Here is an 18,769-nt window from a genome sequence, read left to right on the forward strand (position 1 = left end):
GAGAGAGAGAGAGAGAGAGAGAGAGAGGAGAGAGAGATTAAGGTGAGGAAAGGAGAGAGAGAGAGAGAGAGAGAGAGAGGAGAGAGAGATTAAGGTAAGGAAAGGAGAGAGAGAGAGAGAGAGAGAGAGGAGAGAGAGATTAAGGTGAGGAAAGGGGAGAGAGAGAGAGAGAGGAGAGAGATTAAGGGGAGGAAAGGAGAGAGAGAGAGAGAGAGAGAGAGAGAGAGATTAAGGTGAGGGAGGAGATAGAGAGAGACAGCAAGGGAGAGAGGAGATGAATAAAGCTAGAGACAGACAAAAATAAAGCTAGAGAGAGATAAGAATAAAGCTAGAGAGAGAGAGAAGAAAGAAAGTAGAGAGAGACTGCAAGAGAGAGAAGAGAAGAGTCAGAGAGACAGAGAGAAGGGCCAAAAAACTCAAGGAGAAAAAGCAGCCAAGGAGATAACAGAAACCGCCGGAGCACGAGGAAGAGACCAGATCTTCACACAGTACATATAGCACAGAAAAAAAAGGGCAGAGATATAGAGATAGAGAGAGAGAGAGAGAGAAACCAATTGCCTGTACAGGACAGCGCGGTCAACGGACAGGGTGGCCCACCAGTCGGCACTGGTCTGGCAGCAGAGAACAGACCACCTCCCCGTTGACCCGAAGCAGCTCTCCGTCGATCCCACACCCGTTATGACACCCCTTCCCCGGCTTCACCTTCACTGACTTCACCTATAATCACCGCATTGATCCTTAATACTCTTAAAAAAACTGATAAGATCCTACCTAGGACTTATCACGGTACTAGGTATAGTTCCGGATCGTCCCGGACGTGGACAAAGGACGGGACGGGACGAATTTCGTCCCGTCCTACGTCCGATGTTAGCTCAGGGACGAAGGACGGGACGATTTTTTCGTCCACCGACAAAAAAACCATCCCGTCCAATAATCTCGGGACGGTTTTTCTTCCCGTCCAGTCCTCCCAGGACGATTTCGTCCTGAAATTCGTCTCGGACGAAAAAATACATTTTATGTATTTTATGTATTAATATAGCTTAAAATACAGGGACTTTGATGCAAATTGTCATAGCGAGGCCACGTGGCAACATCTCAACCGTCGGATGTGAATCCGGCGGTTTTCCATCCAGATTTGTCGGTCCATCGTCCGGAGACCTCTGGACGGACGGTTTTTTCATCCCACGGGATGAAAACCGTCCCGTCCGGATGTCCCCGGGGCGAATTTTCGTCCCAAAATTCGTCCACTATCCTCGGACGGGATGATTTTTTTGTCCCGGGACGAAAAAATCGTCTCGTCCGCATCCCTGCACTATAGTACTACGAGAAGAAGACGCGACTCGGCAAGTGCGGGCGACGGAGCACGTGGGAGTTTAAGTCCATAAAAGGCGGGGACTATAAATAAAGTAGAATTCATTTTCTTCGATGAGATCGTCTCGATTTGATGCCCAATTGAAGTTTTTGATAAGAATTTCCCTTGGTTCATCAAAGGGTCTCCCGGCTATTTTACCAACGTCCTCACATCTCCCAGTTGATCCCAATAAATTCATAAAAATATAAATTATACCAGGTGATTCTTTCAAAAAAATAAAAATTATACCAGGTGAAAATAAAGCCCGTATAGAAAAAAGCAGGAAAAGATCTTTCCGAGATTCCAGTGAATTAGGGATGGATAAATTTTGTTGGGTGTCATACAGATAAATGAACGATGATGTATGTCAAATAGTGAGAAGTAAAGTTTATAAATAATGATAAGCACTAATTAAAAAGGCAATAAATATTTGGGAGATTTTGGGAAGCAAAGACGGGAGCATTTTCAATGGCCCAGTTCTCTAAGCTCCTCGTGTATCACAATGGTTAACTAACGATAATACATGGCAATATTTTCACCTGATTATACATATTTCCGTTGATTTATCTTTGACAAAAACTAGGAAATAGGGATTAAATACACGTCCGTCGCAAATGAAGAAAAGACAAAAACATTTAAGAGTTGAAACTGAATGTCAAATGGTCCTTATCATATCCCTCATTATCAGCCTTATCATCCTCCGCCTCATCCTTACCCGTATTCTCATCCTTATCATCATCATCCTCATCATAACCTTTATCATCATCCTTATAATCATGATCCTCGTTATAACCCATATCATCAGTCTTATCATTATAATCCTCCTGATCAATATCATCATCCTTATCATAACAATCCTCGTCATAACCTTTATTATCATCCTCCTCATAACCCTTATCATCATCATTATCATCATATCCCATACCATCATCCTTATCAAGGGCTGCGTTCCCCATTGTCCTAAATTGTTGTGACTATAATGTATGAAGAGAGCCAAAAGATAAAAATCAAAAAAAAAAAAAAATAGTAAAGATTGAGCTGGAACTTAGAGGGTAAAATCGGTACCTTGACGTACTCAATGTAGGGGAGGGAGAGGTGGGACCCGCATTGGAGGCGAAGGAAGAAGCGTAGAAGGCGCAGGCGGCCGCTGCCATGCACAAGGAGAAGGTCGAGACTCCCGTCATCGTGCTGGGCGCGGGGCGCAACCACCTGCGAGCTGAGACTCTGTACCGTCCGGCACGAGTGGTTACACACGAGCACCCCGAGAAACCTCCCCTTCTTGCTCACCCACTGCTCCTCCGTCCCCGCCACGGGTAACGGCACGGCTCGCTCGGATTGCGCCTCATCCAGCGGCGGCTGCTCTTCCACCGGTGACGAAGACGGGGCAGGTCGTGCCAGGAGGTCGATGGGCCGGGCCGGGCCTTCCCATTCGGCCTCTGCGTCCCACTTCGGCTCAGAGTCCCAGACCGGGCCCGGGTCCGAGATAGTAGACGAGATCTCTTCCCTGTCGTTAACCCATGCAGACCTTGGCTCTTTGGTGGCGGCCCGAGATTTGGAGGGGCGGTTGCGGGGAAAGCGGGTCGCAGCTCGGACTACCTGCTCAGGCTCGGACTTCGTGTGGGATCGGCCCAGGGAAAGCCGCTTCACCTTTGGGTCCAGTCCCCGCACATAGTCTGATGGCTCTGGCGATGTCCGGGTCGGCGTCATGATAGAGTCAATGCTGGACATGCTCGAGGCCCGAGGGATCCCACTGCCGCTGCCATCTTTGCCCGTGCGCATTACGTCGGGGTACATGCTGGCAGCCGTGGCTACGTCGTCCTCCTCGGACCAGGGTCTGTCCGGTGGCGGCAATGTTCCTGCCGCTGCTGTCGGGAGGTACTCCAGCTCGTAGCTGTACTTGGGGAGGCAGAGGAACTTGTGAATACCGGCCACGAAATAACGCAGCGGGCCGAACCGTTTCTGGTATGTTTCCGACAGCTCCAGCACTGAGACATAGAATCGACAATGGTGATCATAATCAGAACATGATGATGGTCGATGATCATGATGCCACATACCGTCGCTGAGGAAACCAAAGTAAGAGACTGTGGAGCCATAGTGGACGGCCCCCGTTTGGATCCATTCCACAGCCAAGACATCTGTTGGCGTCAACCCTCCCTGCGACATCGGCCATTTAGAGAGAGAAAGAAAGGGAGGTAGAGATCGAATGAGATTTGGACCTTGACGATGGTGATTGCAGCCAATACCGGGTCTTTGACCCCCAAAACGGTCCACACGAGAGAGTTATCGGACCCAGCTGGAATGATGCCGATGGGAATGGAGATTGCTTCCTTCTGATCAATTCTTCCCAGTAAGCCATTAAGAACCTCGTTGACGATCCCATCTCCTCCCACACAAATTATGCCTACTCAAGCGTGATGCAAAGTCAACGACAGAGTCAAAGTCAACTGAGCTCGGACAGATGCGCCACTCACCATCAGGACAAGCGCTGAAGTCAACGGTAGAGGCGAGAGTCTTGGCATGACCAGCTGAGGTGGTGTTGACAATCTCCATCTTGAAACCTGCAAGCTAACTCAAGAATATTCAATTATTTTTTTGGTTTTGTGGTATACCAGGGAAGAGATGGACTTAATTATGGATTTATTTACCTTGAAAATGGGCTCAACCAGGGAGTGGAAGACCTTGGATGAGCGCCCGTGGCCGGAGCGGGGGTTGAGGATGACAAGCACCTTCTGGGGGGACTTGGACCTGATGTGGTATTCAAAGAAAGGGTCGTTGGAGAAGTCGTCGGGGCCGAGCTTGGAGGATTCCATGGGGTGGGGGAGGAGCTTGACAAAGCACTGCTGGTCCGCAAAGCCTGTGACCCATTTCCTGGCATCTTCGAGAGAGGCAGCGAGGAAGCGAAAGTCCTTCTGCCTCCTCTGCGGTTTGAGGAACCAGAGCAGCCCGGCAGATCTTCTTCTTAAGGGGTAGGCGTGCACAGTAAAGTGACGGAGGCCAGAACAATAAGAAACCTGTGACACAGACAGGACTAGGAGTTGAGAAAAGACCAAGCATGGAGAGAGAGAAGCGAAGATAGACGAGAGAGATGAGAGAGGGATAGAGATGAGCGAAGTAGACAGAAGACAGAGAATGATGAGTGTAGTACTTAGAAAGGAAGGGAGAGATAGACGGAAGGAAGAAAGGAGAGGGAGAAAGGGAGACAAGAGAAGAGAGAGAAAGACAAAGGGAGAGTAAGGCGAGGGACAGTAAGACAAGAGGGAGGGAGGCAAGAGATAAAGATGGGGAGATAGGTAGATGAAGAGAGAGAAAGAAAGATGACTTGATAGATAAATAGAGAGATGACAGAGGAGAAAAACCAAGAGAGAAGATGGAAAAGAGAGGAGAAAGACCGAGAAAGAGGAAAGAAGGGAGAGAGAGATAAATATAAGGATAGATAGAAGAGAAAGAGAGGTAATGCAGAAAGAGATGAATGTAGAGGAGAGAGAGAGAGAAACCAAATGTACAAAAGAGAGATAGATAGAGAGATGAATAGATAGGAGAGAGATGAGGAATATATAAAAGAGAGAGTGGGAAGAGATAGATAGATATAGAGATGAATAGATAGAAGGGGGGATAGAGAGGGAGTATAGAAAAGAGAGACGAAGAAGAAGGGATAGATGAATAGATAGGAGAGAGAGAGAACTTATAAAAGAGAGAGTGGGGGGTGGTATATATAGAGAGAGAATATATAAAGGAGAGAGAGATGGAGAAAGGGATTTACGGAGAGATAAATTGATAGGAGAGCTATAGAGAGAATACATAAAAGAGGAGATGGCGAACGAGATTTACAGAGATATGAATATATATGAGAGATAGAGAGAAAACATATTAAAGCGAGATATGGAGAAAGAGATAGATAGAGAGATGAATTAGATAGGAGTCATATAAGAGAGAGATAAAGAAAGAGATTTGTGGAGAGATGAATAGATTGGAGAGATAGAGAGCGAATACATAAAAGAGAGAGATAGAGAGATGAATTAGATAGGAGACATTTAAGAGAGAGAGATGGAGAAAGAGAGATGAATTAGATAGGAGACATGTCAGAGAGAGAGAGATGGAGAAAGAGATAGAAAGAGAGATGAATTAGATAGGAGACATATAAGAGAGAGATGGAGAAAGAGATAGATAGAGAAATGAATTAGGTAGGAGACATGTAAGAGAGAGAGAGATGGAGAAAGAGATAGAAAGAGAGATGAATTAGATAGGAGACATATAAGAGAGAGATGGAGAAAGAGATAGATAGAGAAATGAATTAGGTAGGAGACATGTAAGAGAGAGAGAGATGGAGAAAGCTATAGAAAGAGAGATGAATTAGATAGGAGACATATAAGAGAGAGAGATGGAGAAAGAGATAGATAGAGAAATGAATTAGGTAGGAGACATGTAAGAGAGAGAGAGAGATGGAGAAAGCTATAGAAAGAGAGATGAATTAGATAGGAGACATATAAGAGAGAGAGATGGAGAAAGAGATAGATAGAGAAATGAATTAGGTAGGAGACATGTAAGAGAGAGAGAGAGATGGAGAAAGCTATAGAAAGAGAGATGAATTAGATAGGAGACATATAAGAGAGAGAGATGGAGAAAGAGATAGATAAAGAGATGAATTAGATAGGGGACAATAATAGAGAGAGATGGAGAAAGAGATAGCTCGAGAGATGAATTTAATCGGGGAGAGAGAGATGGAGAAAGAATAGAGAGATTAATAGATAGGAGATAGAGAGAGAAACAACGTATACAAAAGAGAGATAGAGAAAGAGATAGATAGAGAGATGAAAAGATAAAAGGAGAGAGAGCAAGAGAGGGAGAGTAAGAAAGACAAATAACAAAAGAACTCACGGAAATAACGTCTTGGAGAGAGAGAACATGCGATCCCCAGTAGAGAGCCTTGGTGGTGAGTCTTGCGTCGACGGCATTAACACTACCATCTCCCTCCTCCCCAGCAGCGTTCTTCGGCCTCCCATCCAACGCAAGCTTCCCAGAGAAGATCTCAAACCCCAAAAGATCACCCTGCTCTTCTCCAATCTCAATCCTGTGCTCACTAACCTTCAATTTCCCCTCTTCCCCCTTACACCCTTCTTTCCCACTGGGCACCCCCTCTCCCCCCCTGCCCATCACTCTGCTCCGCTCCTGAGGAAACAATCTCAGCCTACTGATCTTCTCCGACAGACCCGCAGATCTGGGCATCTTAGCCATGGCCGGGGAATTCAACGGCAAGGATCGAACCATGGAAACACCCCCTCTAGATCATTGATTCCGTCCCAAAGTTTTGATTTTTCCGGTTTTTTTCTGAGATCTGGGAATAACCCATGAATAAATCGACGAATCCAGGGGAAAATCGACAATTCCGGGGAGAAAAATCGAATCCAAGAAGAAATTACGGCGATTGAGGAGATCGAAGGGCGTACCTTCAACTGCGGACGGATGGCGAGGGTACAGCGGATGATTAACCAGCTCCAGCAGCGAGAAGAAGGGTCGCAAGAGACGAGAGAAGAAGCTCCCTCCACGTCTGCATCCACGGAAATTAATACGTCTCTGAGGTTTATACCACCGCCCCCCTTCCGCGAAAAGCTGAAAATTTATTTTATTTATTTATTTATTATTTATTATTTACTCCGAATTTAAAAGCCGTTCGATTATCCTAGCACGTGGATAAAACAAAAAAGAAGGGAACAATCTAACCGGCAACGCTGTCCTGTACTTTTCCATGGGCACCGGTTAAGCAACAGACTCCTGCGGAGCAAGGCGGGATGGTTGACGGATGACGGTATTAGCGTCATCCGTCATCCGTCATCCCGCTTGACCTTGGTTCCCAAATGGAAGGAAAGCCCACATGCCTTCCTGCCCCTTGAACGGAAACGTAACCAAATTGCAGGACTCTGTGACGGATGACTGACCGAAGTACAGTTAGATCACGTTCTGTTCGTCCACGAGCCTTTATCAACGTTACTTTGTTTGTTGTCTCTATAGCTTAGATCCGTCCTAAACACGGATCGCAAATGAAAGGACAGCTTCTTTCATTCCAGCCCCTCGGACGGAAACAGAACGAAACTGCAGACTCTGAGACGGATGACCGACCGAAGTGCAGTTCAATTACGTTCTGTCCGTCCACCAGCCTTAGTAATGTTCATTTGGTTGCTCTCTCTATAGTTTAGATCTGTCCCGAACACGGATCGCACATGGAAGGAAAGCCTTCATGCGTTACCCCCCCCCCCCCCATGGGAATGGAATGGAATGGAATGGAATGGAATGGAATGGAATGGAATGGAATGGAATGGAATGGAATGGAACGGAATGGAATGGAATGGAATGGAATGGAATGGAACGGAACGGAACGGAACGAAACTGCAGACTCTGTGACGGATGACTGAACGAAGAGCAGTTCAGTCACATAAGCCTTAGAGATGTTAATTTGGTTGTTTTCTCTATAGCTTAGGTCCATAAAAAGAATAATTGGAAATTGATGAAAGAGGGGCTTACCAGAGACGTTAACGTGATTCCAGCTGGCAGAGGCGCCACCGGCGCCGGCGGCGTTGGCTCGCGCCATTGATATTCTGTAGAATTATACGTGAGAAATATAAATAGAGATTTTTTTTTCAAAGAAAATATGAAGAGAGGTAATAGGGAGGAGAGATACTGGTTTGACTTTCTGGGCCATGTGACTGACGCCAGCTGGATGGATGCTGAAAATTTGAATATAAATTATTAAATGTATGACATATGAGAATAAAATCAAGCTGGAGTCCAGATTGATATCGTAAATAAGGGGGTTAGTGACGTGGTTTTCCATGGAATAATTGCGACTTGAAACTAGAGTTTGTCTAGCCTCGTCCAACGGATGGATCGATCATGTCAATCCATGGATCCGATTTTGATCGATCGTTTTTTTACTGGTTGAAAGGATTGATCTTTTAACTTGATCGATCATAATTTCGATTGATTATGGATCTAATATGATTTTGACAGATCACGATCAACTGGTTCTTTCAATCATTTGATCTATAATTATTGAAAATTAATAAAAAACTATCGAGTCAACAATGCCCCTCTCGAAATTTAGACCGATAGATTCATTCCATCGATCAGGATTGCGACAATCCATTTGATCAATCGGAGGATCCGATCCATCCACGCGATCAATCGGGATCGCCATGATCAACTAATGGGCTTATTTTATGCCACTTAATGGATCGATCCGATTGGATCGGTTAATCTTATTGATTGATCAAATATGACTTAGGTTTCATAATTCATAAGGTTAGTCAACCGAAAAAAATATGATTGATAGATTACCATGAAATTTCAAAATCAAATAAGTCCAGAAGGTTGGGACTGAAAAAGAAATTTAGATTCAGAGATCCCCGGATGTCAAAGGTAAGAAGATGTGTTAGAGTAGTTTTTTCCTATCAAAGATTACAGGAAGAGTTTAAATCGCGACCTGGAAGTAGGGATAGGAATGCAGGATTGTGATTAAAGAAACTAATTCTTGCGGTCTTCGATAGGATTCAAAGCAGGCCTAAACCATGGCTAAAATTCGACAAACTATAACATAAAACCAACTATATAATCCTAGAATCATCATGTTGTTTGAGAAAAATGGAGGAATTCATAGTATAAACTTGTGATGGACGTTTGGCAACGGTGAGTTTGGTTCAGATAATTGATTACCCTTGATACAGACTTTATCATTTCTTTTACATTCGGACAGTGTTTTAAGCATTCTGATGGATAGAAGAAGGCAAGAATTGTACTGCTTTTAAATGCTTCAATATTTTTCCTAAATGCATTTTTGTTTGAGTAGAAATCTTGACCTCTCGGATCAAGAAGACGATCCTCGAAATATCTTTTCACCTCTCCAATTGCATGCGGATCTCAACTGAACGTAAAAAGTAAACACGGTCACATGATATGTTCAAATTTAACGCATTTAGAAGCACCGTGTTATGAGTCAAGTCACAAGATAGATGGAGGAGGTCGTGATTTAAACTAGAGATGGACGTTTGGCTACGGTTAGATTTGTATTTTAGAATAGATGAACAACGGTATGTTGTTGATCATTTCACATTTCAATTCTACGCTCGGACGATTTTTATGTATTCAAATGGACAGAAAGAAGGTAAAAAAGGTCGCACTGTTCGATCTTCCATTAAGCTTTCAAGCTTTTCGCAGATTTATGAGCATCTCCAACTTCATACGAATCACGATCAAACGTAAGAAGTTAACACAAATATATAAGATTTTCAAATTTAACGCAATTAAAAGCTTCTCAACGCATCCGCGTAACACAAATTCAGTTATTTCTAGAAGTGGCGCCATCATTCCCGCTTGGTATTACTTCGTTGATTTACCTATGCTCATAAATATTCGGAAAATGTTCTATATATTCAAATGGACAGAGTGAATGTAAAAAAGGTCTCGCTGTTCAGTGTTCCATTAAGCTTTCAAGATTTTCGCAGATCTATGAGCACTTCCAACTTCATACGAACATCAATCAAACGTAATATATTAACACAAAACATATAGATTTTCAAATTTAACGCAAATTCAGTTATTTCTAGAAGTGGAGGTGTCGTTCCTACTTGATAATTACCTCATCGATTTGCCAACGCCATTGATCACATGGAGCTGGGGAGATCATCAAATAGCTCTCGAATCGCACGATTTATCCATTTCATTCTCTTCAATTCCACTTCAGATCAGCAAACAACGATTACAATCGCGACAACAAATTCGATCGGCTGATCCACCCCAAATCCGTCGCAACAGACTCCGCTGAAGATTCAAACTCGTAAGAAACTATAATATAATATATTTTATATGATCATCGCAGAATATATTTATCCAAGTTTATATTAAAAAATAGTTATTTTATTTTATTTTAATATTTGTTTAAAATAAGTACATTAGATAAGCTTCCGATATGATTGATTTATCCAGATTAATAGAATTTAAAAAATTAGTCAATAACGAAAGCGACTATTAACACATAAATTAACTGTCTGTAAGCTTTAATAAAGCTACTACTGAGAAGGATGTTGATATAACGTGATATTAGATAAACTAGTTAGTTTAATTTTTTCTATTATTTAACTCCCATTATTACTTGACTTCTTCAATATTAACTTAACTAAATTATGTAATTGACTGATTTGCTATTCCGTCCCCAACTTTTCTACTAATTAACTGATTTAAATGAAGGCACTGGTGTCTTCTACAATAAAGTAGTTAATTTATTTACTTCAAATTAACAAAATTCAAATAAGTTTTTCTGATAAAAAATTGATAGGTTAATTTGGAAACTTTGAAACAGCTCGGAGTCGGCTCTCCACGTGGCGCAATCTCAAAGGCCGGCATCATACATTACATTACGCTGATTGTTCTATTCCATCCCCAACATTTTCAAATGTGTTTATACCCACACAAATATCCAATTAAATTAAATAATTTGATAAGTTTAGGAGGCGGAAGTTGGCCTATTGGGAGGACATTTGTAAACGTGAATTTTGCATAAATGAGTTAGTTTAAATATGTAAAATTATGAACTCAGCTGTATTATATTAGATAAGCCTCTGAGCTACTCTGTTTATTCCAAATTAGCTGACTAAGTTAAATCTGAAAGCAGTTAGAGACATCTAGATTGAAACAAGCACTTGCACTTCAAAATTAGGTCATTATTTAATTTGGAAGCTTTGATACAACTTTGATATGAAATTGACATTGTGATCCTGATTATATAACGAGGTATGTCTGGCAGGCAACTTATGGGCATTAAGGATGGTTATCTTGGCATAATAGGGTAAGGTAATGCCACAGTTTATGTGAAATTTGGTTAAATCAGACCAAATGGTTACTTCAGAACAAGACAATATAAACCCAAATATTAAGAAATAATTTTAACTTATTATACTTAAGCATCATATTGATAATCGCAACTGATATAGATCAACTTAATTCTCACACTCCATAACAAACTATTGATTTCAATCTAGGAATATGACGGGATATCTATCAAACTTCACTCATGATCTAAAACCATATATTTATATTGAAAAAATCGATAGACAGGTAGACTAACTCATACACAAGTACATCTAAGCTAATCTTTGAGTGGTTAGAGATGAATTATGAGGTTTAAATATTATGTTTACTGATTATTTGATATTAGATTATTGCTTAAAATTTTGAAATCCTTACTGAATCTTTGTCCATTTTTCTGTACTGCGACAAGACCATGACAAACTTCAGTTTTATTTTTTCCTACTGAATTTGACTACAATTTTGATTTTTATTGCTTCATGTTTGACACTGACAAGCATACGTGATTAGAGTTTGCCACATTGGACAGGGGACTGGTCAGACCGAGCGGGAACGGCAGGTCGGTCTCCTATTTAACTCATTTCCTTTTTATTTTTCACTTTGATTCTTCGTCTCTTCTTTGATTCTTAAGATTTTATTAATATTTTTTCTTCTTCCTCTTCGGTTCATCTCCCTTCATTATTATTTTCTTCTTCTCATGTGCTATTAATATTTTTATCTTATTTTCTTCGTATCTTCGTATTAATCTTCATTTTATTGTCTTTTTTATTACGCTCTTATTTTCTTCTTCTGACATTCTCTCTCTCTTACTCTTTTATTGTTTTTCTTATTCTTTTGTTTATCATTCTTTCTTCTTTCCTTATATTCTCGTATTTTTTACTATTATTTCATCTTCATTTTTACTTCTATTCTTTGACTTTCACATTGACTAGTCAACACGATTGGACAGGGACAGGATCAGGGCTGACCAGGACCATCAAACCCGAGACGTGACAGGATCGAGACTGCCAAACCCTAGATGTGACAGGACCAAGACCAGACCTACCTTTTAGGTATAGGTTTAGGTTTTTGCTAAAACCAAGGACAAAACTGTCAATTCCCAACTGAGAGTGAGACGTCCTCCCAACATTTCAAATGCATAGTTACACCCACAGAAATTCAAAACCTTTTTTTCCACCAACAGATTCAAACTTCTGCGAAATGTTTAAAACGCGTTGTTATACCCACAGAAATTTAAATGAATTTTCCCACATGATATTTAAACTTTTGCCCAATGTTTCAAACGCGTATTTATGCCCACAGAAATTTAAAACCTATTGTCCCACAAATACATTAAAATTTTTGCCCAGTGTTTCAAACGCGTATTTATACCCACAGAAATTTAAAACCTATTTCCCGTCCAACGGACTTAAACTCTTCGCCCAATGTTTCAAACGTGTTTTTATACCCACAGAAATTTAAAAAATTTGTTGGAAAATATTCAATCTTTGGAAGTTTACAGATAAATGCCATGTGGCGGATCCTGATAGGCATACAACGGGCTGGTTGGTTTATTATTATGTAATTTAAATTCAGGGACGAAATGCCACGTGCTGGATGCTGATAGGCTCTGATGGTACAGCTAGCACGCCACCTTCTCCGTCGAGGTTCTTATTAATTAGTTTAATATAACAATAATTCGATGGGATTTAAAATTTGGTAATTTCGCAATGGAAATGCCAGCGGCAGATCCAGATGGGCCCACGTTGTACAGCTAATAGCATCTTTTCACGATTCTATCATGCTACGTGGCGCACTCTAATAGGCTAGACCTGATACAGCTGGCACGACGCCTTTTTCGTTGGGCTTGTGCATTTGACAAGAGACTGACGAAGTTATTATAATATTCTCCGAAATAATTTAAAATTCGAATAAAATGCCACGCGGCGATCTCTGATAGGTCAGGCTCGAAACAGCTGGCGCGGCACCTTCCTTGTCGAAGCTTCTATATTTTAATCGACACGAAATTAAGTAATCTAATATCATCATTTCGAAATAATTTAAATTTCCGGAATGCCACGCGGCGCATCCTTATAAGCCAAACCCAAAACCACTGTTTGCTGAAGCTTCCGTATTAACTAGTAAAACTGACACGAAAGGATTTGAATTTCAAAAAAGTACACGCGGCGCCAAGTCCAAGCTGGAAAACGCCACGCGGCATATCGTGATAGGCTAAGACCAATACACTATGCGTCCCTAATATAACTGAAACGAAATCAACTAAGCTAATCCAAGCAAATGAAATTTCAAAACCTTCGGGATAAAATTCCACGCGGCGTATTCTGATTGGTCAGTCAGACAAATACCACGCGGCCCAGTCTGATAGGGCGAGACCAAATACAGCTGGCAGGCGACCGGCGGACGTTGGGGTCGGTTATTTTAGTTGACGAGGGGGGGGCAAATCTTCGTCTATTTCCCGACAAACCGCGTACCGCTGTCTTCTTCTTCTTCTTCTTCCCGTTCTTCCTGTTCTTCAAGTTCTTCGTCGTCTTCTTCGGCGATTTCGAAATTTCTAGGGCTCCGATCTCCGATCCAGAGCTGCGATGATCGACAATGGCGTCTCCAACGAGCAAGACGGCGCTCCCGACCTCGAACGGATCTCCAATGGCGGCCTATAGAAGCTTCAATCGCCGCCGGAGAAGCCCCGGCACGGCCGCCGCGGCCACCGTCACCATTGCCCTCGTCCTCGCCACCTCCGCCTGGTCCTCCCTCGTCTTCTCCTCCTCCGACGCCCATCCCTGGCCATACACCTCCTCCGACGACGGCCATGGCGGATCCAACCCCTCCCCCGACGGCCCCCTCTCCCTTCACCACGTCGTCTTCGGCATAGCTGGCTCCGCCGGGCTCTGGCACCGCCGCCGCGAGTTCCTCCGCCTCTGGTGGCGCGCCGGGGCCATGCGCGGCAACGTCTGGCTCGAGGAATCGCCCGATCGCGAGGACCTTCGATTTCCCCCAAATTCCATCCCCGCGATCCGAGTCTCCGAGGATATCTCCCGGTTCCGCTACACGAATCCCACCGGGCACCCCTCCGGGCTTCGAATTGCGAGGATCGTGGCCGAGACCTTCCGATTGGGGCTCTACGGCGACGCCCGTTGGTTCTTCCTCTGCGATGATGACACGATCGTCAGCCCGGAGAATTTGGTTAGGGTTTTGGCCAAGTATGATTGGAGGGAGATGGTCTACGTTGGGGGCCCGTCGGAGAGCCACTCGGCCAACACGTATTTCAGCCACGGCATGGCGTTTGGGGGCGGTGGGATTGCTCTGAGTTTTCCTCTCGCCAAGGCGCTCGCGGGTATGCTTGATGGGTGTGTGGATCGGTACCCGAAGCTGTATGGGAGTGATGATCGTCTTCATGCTTGCATAACGGAGATTGGAGTTCCGCTGTCCCGTGAACGTGGCTTCCACCAGGTGGGTTGATTTTTTTTTGTTTTTTTCTCTCTTGATTCCTTGTTATTTTTGGAAAGAAACCGAATTTTTTTTGAAAACGGCTGATTTCCTTTGAAAATTTTATTCAATCTTTGGGAAGTTTGCTTGAAATCATCATGATAATTGTAAAACTGCTTTGTGGTAGAGTGCATGCAGCAGCTGTGAAAGTGCCATCCTCTGTCAAACTGTTAATCCTATCGATTTTTTCTTTTGTTTGTTTTCGGTTTAGTTTTGGAGTTCCGCTGTCCCGTGACAGTGGTTTCCACCAGGTGCGTTGATTTTATTTTTTCTCTCTTGATTCCTTTTTATTTTTAGAAAGAAAGCAATTTTTTTGAAAACTCCCGATTTGCTTTGTAAATTTTATTCAATATCTGGGAAGTTTGCTTGAAATCATCATGATAATTGTTAAAACGCTTCGTGGTAGAGTGCATGGAGCAGCTGCGAAAGTACCATCCTCTGTCAAGCTGTTAATCCTTTCGATTGTTTATTTGCCGGTTTATTTCTAAGTTCTCTGTTTTTTTTTAATTCTCCGTTCATTGTTTTTCCTTCGGAAAGAAACCAAATTGACTGACATCGTCAGATTTCCTTCGTAAATTTCAATTAACCTGTGGGAAGTTTGCTTGAAAATCATCACGATAATAATAAAAATGCTTCGTGGTAGAGTGCATGGAGAAGTTGTGAAAGTGCCATCCTCTGGCAAGCTGTTAATCCTTTCGATTCTCTTTATTAATTGTTTTCTTTTGTTTATTGTTCGGTTTATTACTTTTTCTCTGTGGTTTTTGATTCTCTTTTCATTGTTATTCCTGCAGAAAGAAACCGAATTTATTGATACTGTCCGATTTCATGTATAATTAATTAATCAACTTCTGAAAAGTTCACATGAAATTAACATATGTAAAATATTTCTTGATAAGGGACACGTAGCACTGAGTTCTCGAAATGCCATCCTCTGTCAAGTTGTTTATTATTTTCCTTATATTATTTTTCGTTTATCCTCCAATTTACTTACATTTTCTTTAATTTTTTTTACTCTCCGTTGATTGTTTATCCTGCGGAAAGATATCAAATTTATTGGCCTCGCTCTAGTTCCTGTCTGCTTTGAACTAGAATCTGAGAAGTTTTCTTGAAATTATCTTAGGTGCCGTCCTGAAAGTGCCATCCTCGGTCAAATAGTTACAGAAAACGTTCTTTCTATTTTCTCTACTTTTTTACTCTCTATTAATTGTTTATCCTGCGGAAAGCATTCAATTTCATAGATGTCGTTTGTAGTTCCTGTGTGACTTTTTATAAAACTCAGGGAAGGTTACTTGAAATTACAACGCATAAAAAAAATTTCTTGGTAAAGTGCATGTAGCCACCTCGGTCATGTTGTGAAATCTTTCATTCTCTCTTCGGCTTATTTATTAAAGTCTGTTATTCTCGATTCATTGTCTATCATGGGGAAAGAAATTAAATTTATTGACATGGAAGTTTATTTGAAATTATTATACATAAATTATTTCTCAGTAGAGGGCAAGCAGCATTCATGTTGTTAATTTTTATTTTCCTCGCAGTGGGATGTAAGGGGCAACGTCCATGGCCTCTTGGCAGCTCATCCTATAACCCCTTTCATATCAATACATCACTTGGAAGCTGTAAATCCCTTATACCCTGGTTTGGGTCACCTCGAAAGCCTTCAGCTGTTTTCCAAGGCAATGAATACAGATCATTCCAGCTTTCTACAGAGATCTGTATGCTACGAGAGAAGAAGTAAGCTGACATTTGCAGTCTCCCTGGGCTATGTGGTTCAAGTGTTTCCCTACGTTGTTCTTCCCCGAGATTTAGAGAGGTCTGAAATCACTTATATTGCATGGAACTACATGGGCGGCAAGAATGAGTTTGATTTTGACACCAGAGACTCGTATCAATCATTATGCAAGAAACCCATTCTCTTCTTCTTGGAGGACATCTGGAAAAATGGGAGTGTCACCACCGGTTCTTACCTGAGAGCCAAAGAGAAGGATGAATTTAAGAGGAAAGTTCTCTGCTTTCCTAGAGCATTCCCATTGCCCAATGTGAAGCGAATTCGTGTCCTAGGGAATCGATTAAGCAAAAATTGGCACTTGGTATGTCACTTTTCCCTTCCTTATGTTTTGCCTTTTCATACTGTCACATTTTTCTCCAACCATATAGTCAGGAAAATAATTATTTTTCACACTGTATGCTCAGTATCCTACATCTATGGTTTTTATATTGTATAATAAGTAATTGAACCATTAACTTTTACATCGTGTACTCAGTATCCTATATCTTTGTTTTTTATGTTGTATAATTAGTAAATTAGATCATTAATTTTCACATTTTATAGTCAGTAATTTAAATATTTCTTTCTTGGATTATATTGTCAATCAGTTAAATCATTAATTTTTTACATCATTATTTCAGTAACCTAAATCATATTTTTCTCATTGTAGAGTCAGTACTTTAAATCATTATTTTTCACATGTATATCCAGTAATATAAATCATTATTTTTCTCATTTTATAGTCAGTAACTAAATCTTTATTTTCCACATTGCAAATTAAGTAACTTAAATAATTAATTTTTACATTGAAGTGTCAGCAACTTAAATCATTATTTTTCAGATTGTATAGCCACTAACTTGAATATTTATCGTTTACATTGTATAGCAAGTAGCTTAAGTTTTTTACATTTTATTGTCAGTAACTTGAATCATTATTTTTGCATTGTATAGTAAGTTGAAGTTTTATTTTTAAATTGTATATTTAGTTATTTTAATCACTAGTTTTTACATTGTATGGTTAGTAATTTAAATCATTAGTTTCTAAAGTGTACAGTTAGTCACCTAACTATTATTTTTCACATAATATAGAGTAAATAAAATCATTACTTTTCAACAGGCTCCGCGACGTTTGTGCTCTACAATTAGTGAGACAAATGATGAGCTTATTACATTAAAAGTTGGAGAATGCGAGAAAGGAAGTTTTGGATCTGGTGCCGGCTTTCCTTAGTTTGAGAAGGATGGAACCCATTTTTGTGACGGGTTGGCCCTTCCGTCGTATTAATGCTGGCCTTGAAAGTACTACTTTGGAGAATCAGGGAAACATGCATTGATAACTCATTTATAACCACTCTCCCTTGCACTATATCGACTCAGGCTTTCAAGTAGAATTTCAAGTGGAGAAGATTCGGAGGAAAAGCATTTCTTGAAGGCCAATGACTGGTGCAGAGCTTTATCTGTCTCTTTGTTATTATAAACAGATGAATGCTTGACGCCTAGTCCCAGTGAGTTCATGTGTTGGTCCTGAAGTTCTCCTCTGGCGGATAAGTTTTGATCCTCTGTCACGTACATTTAATGTTATTGATCACCTTGGCAGTGATAATTCAAATTACATTATCATTTCCTTTGATTCAACTATTTAAATTTTGGTTGTGTACCTTTGTGGCCGAATCCATCAGCTGACATTTTTTAGAGCTAACAGATTTTTGTTGAGATGATTCCGACTAATTTTTTCTTATTATCTTGTGTTCTTCCATTTCCAACTCATATTGAATGCCGACATAAACATCATTTCTCACGTATTTGTTGACCTGATAAGCTTGAAGACATTCATGATTTTGATTTTGATGAATTTGTTTGATAATACTATAAAATCCACTTCTAGTCTTTGATCGCCTGCCATCACATTGCTATATCATGAAAATTTTTGATTAATTTTCATTGTTGATAATCAATAAATTTTTGAGCGGTGACGCTTTCATATTAAAAGGATCATTTATCTTCTTTTCTCTGGCAAGAGAATCCCTTTTATAAGTTCAAATTAAACACTACCCAAACTTTGGACAGAATTTTCTAAACTCTTTTTTTTATTGAAGAGTACGTCTTGAATAAATTGTTTGTTAATGTAAGCCTTTATCGATTATTGGACCTTTTTGAAAGTTGGCTGCCAGAATAAGTGGTTTCCCAGCATTGGTGATATATTTAGTCTCTGCTCTTCTGCTGGTGAAGTGCTAAGGGATCAGATGAAAGCAATCAAACTATTTGGCTACAGCTGGAACTGTTTAATTTCACCAGGTTCACACCATGAAACTCATCAT

At 41.1% G+C, this 18,769-nt stretch overlaps 2 protein-coding genes across 3 annotated transcripts; one reads left to right on the forward strand and one right to left on the reverse strand.

Annotated features, from left to right (window-relative positions):
* Window positions 1–442: 442 nt before the first annotated feature.
* Window positions 443–10,174, reverse strand: LCBK1 (long-chain base (LCB) kinase 1). Of its 2 annotated transcripts, XM_078591685.1 has the most exons (12): window positions 9,981–10,174; window positions 9,202–9,266; window positions 8,028–8,073; window positions 7,871–7,944; window positions 6,799–6,899; window positions 6,230–6,686; window positions 4,000–4,365; window positions 3,826–3,919; window positions 3,571–3,755; window positions 3,409–3,508; window positions 2,417–3,336; window positions 443–717 (listed from the first exon to the last, which is right to left on the reverse strand). In XM_078591685.1, the coding sequence occupies exons 6-12, from the start codon at window positions 6,617–6,619 to the stop codon at window positions 577–579; spliced, it is 2,196 nt and encodes a 731-aa protein (XP_078447811.1). In that variant the 5' UTR covers window positions 6,620–6,686; window positions 6,799–6,899; window positions 7,871–7,944; window positions 8,028–8,073; window positions 9,202–9,266; window positions 9,981–10,174; the 3' UTR covers window positions 443–576. The 2 variants fall into 2 exon arrangements, with proteins under 2 accessions (XP_078447811.1, XP_078447810.1); XM_078591684.1 differs by lacking the exon at window positions 9,202–9,266.
* Window positions 10,175–13,647: 3,473 nt separating this feature from the next.
* On the forward strand, window positions 13,648–18,108 carry LOC144716542 (beta-1,3-n-acetylglucosaminyltransferase radical fringe protein, putative (DUF604)). The gene is made up of 3 exons (XM_078591686.1): window positions 13,648–14,653; window positions 16,225–16,776; window positions 17,572–18,108. The coding sequence occupies exons 1-3, from the start codon at window positions 13,799–13,801 to the stop codon at window positions 17,680–17,682; spliced, it is 1,518 nt and encodes a 505-aa protein (XP_078447812.1). The 5' UTR covers window positions 13,648–13,798; the 3' UTR covers window positions 17,683–18,108.
* Window positions 18,109–18,769: the final 661 nt, after the last annotated feature.

This window comes from Wolffia australiana, chromosome 2, assembly GCF_029677425.1.
Source record: "Wolffia australiana isolate 7733 chromosome 2, ASM2967742v1".
NCBI classification, from domain to species: domain Eukaryota; kingdom Viridiplantae; phylum Streptophyta; class Magnoliopsida; order Alismatales; family Araceae; genus Wolffia; species Wolffia australiana.

Excerpts from the sequence above, each read along its gene's own strand:
- LOC144716542 (XM_078591686.1), top strand. The coding sequence starts at position 13,799 with ATGGCGTCTCCAACGAGCAAGACGGCGCTCCCGACCTCGAACGGATCT. Across the intron at positions 14,654-16,224 it reads GTGAACGTGGCTTCCACCAG|TGGGATGTAAGGGGCAACGT; the intron begins GTGGGTTGATTT and ends TTTTCCTCGCAG. Across the intron at positions 16,777-17,571 it reads TAAGCAAAAATTGGCACTTG|GCTCCGCGACGTTTGTGCTC; the intron begins GTATGTCACTTT and ends ACTTTTCAACAG.
- LCBK1 (XM_078591684.1), bottom strand. The coding sequence starts at position 6,619 with ATGGTTCGATCCTTGCCGTTGAATTCCCCGGCCATGGCTAAGATGCCC. Across the intron at positions 3,756-3,825 it reads CTTCAGCGCTTGTCCTGATG|GCATAATTTGTGTGGGAGGA; the intron begins GTGAGTGGCGCA and ends ACGCTTGAGTAG. Across the intron at positions 3,509-3,570 it reads CTGCAATCACCATCGTCAAG|GGAGGGTTGACGCCAACAGA; the intron begins GTCCAAATCTCA and ends CCGATGTCGCAG.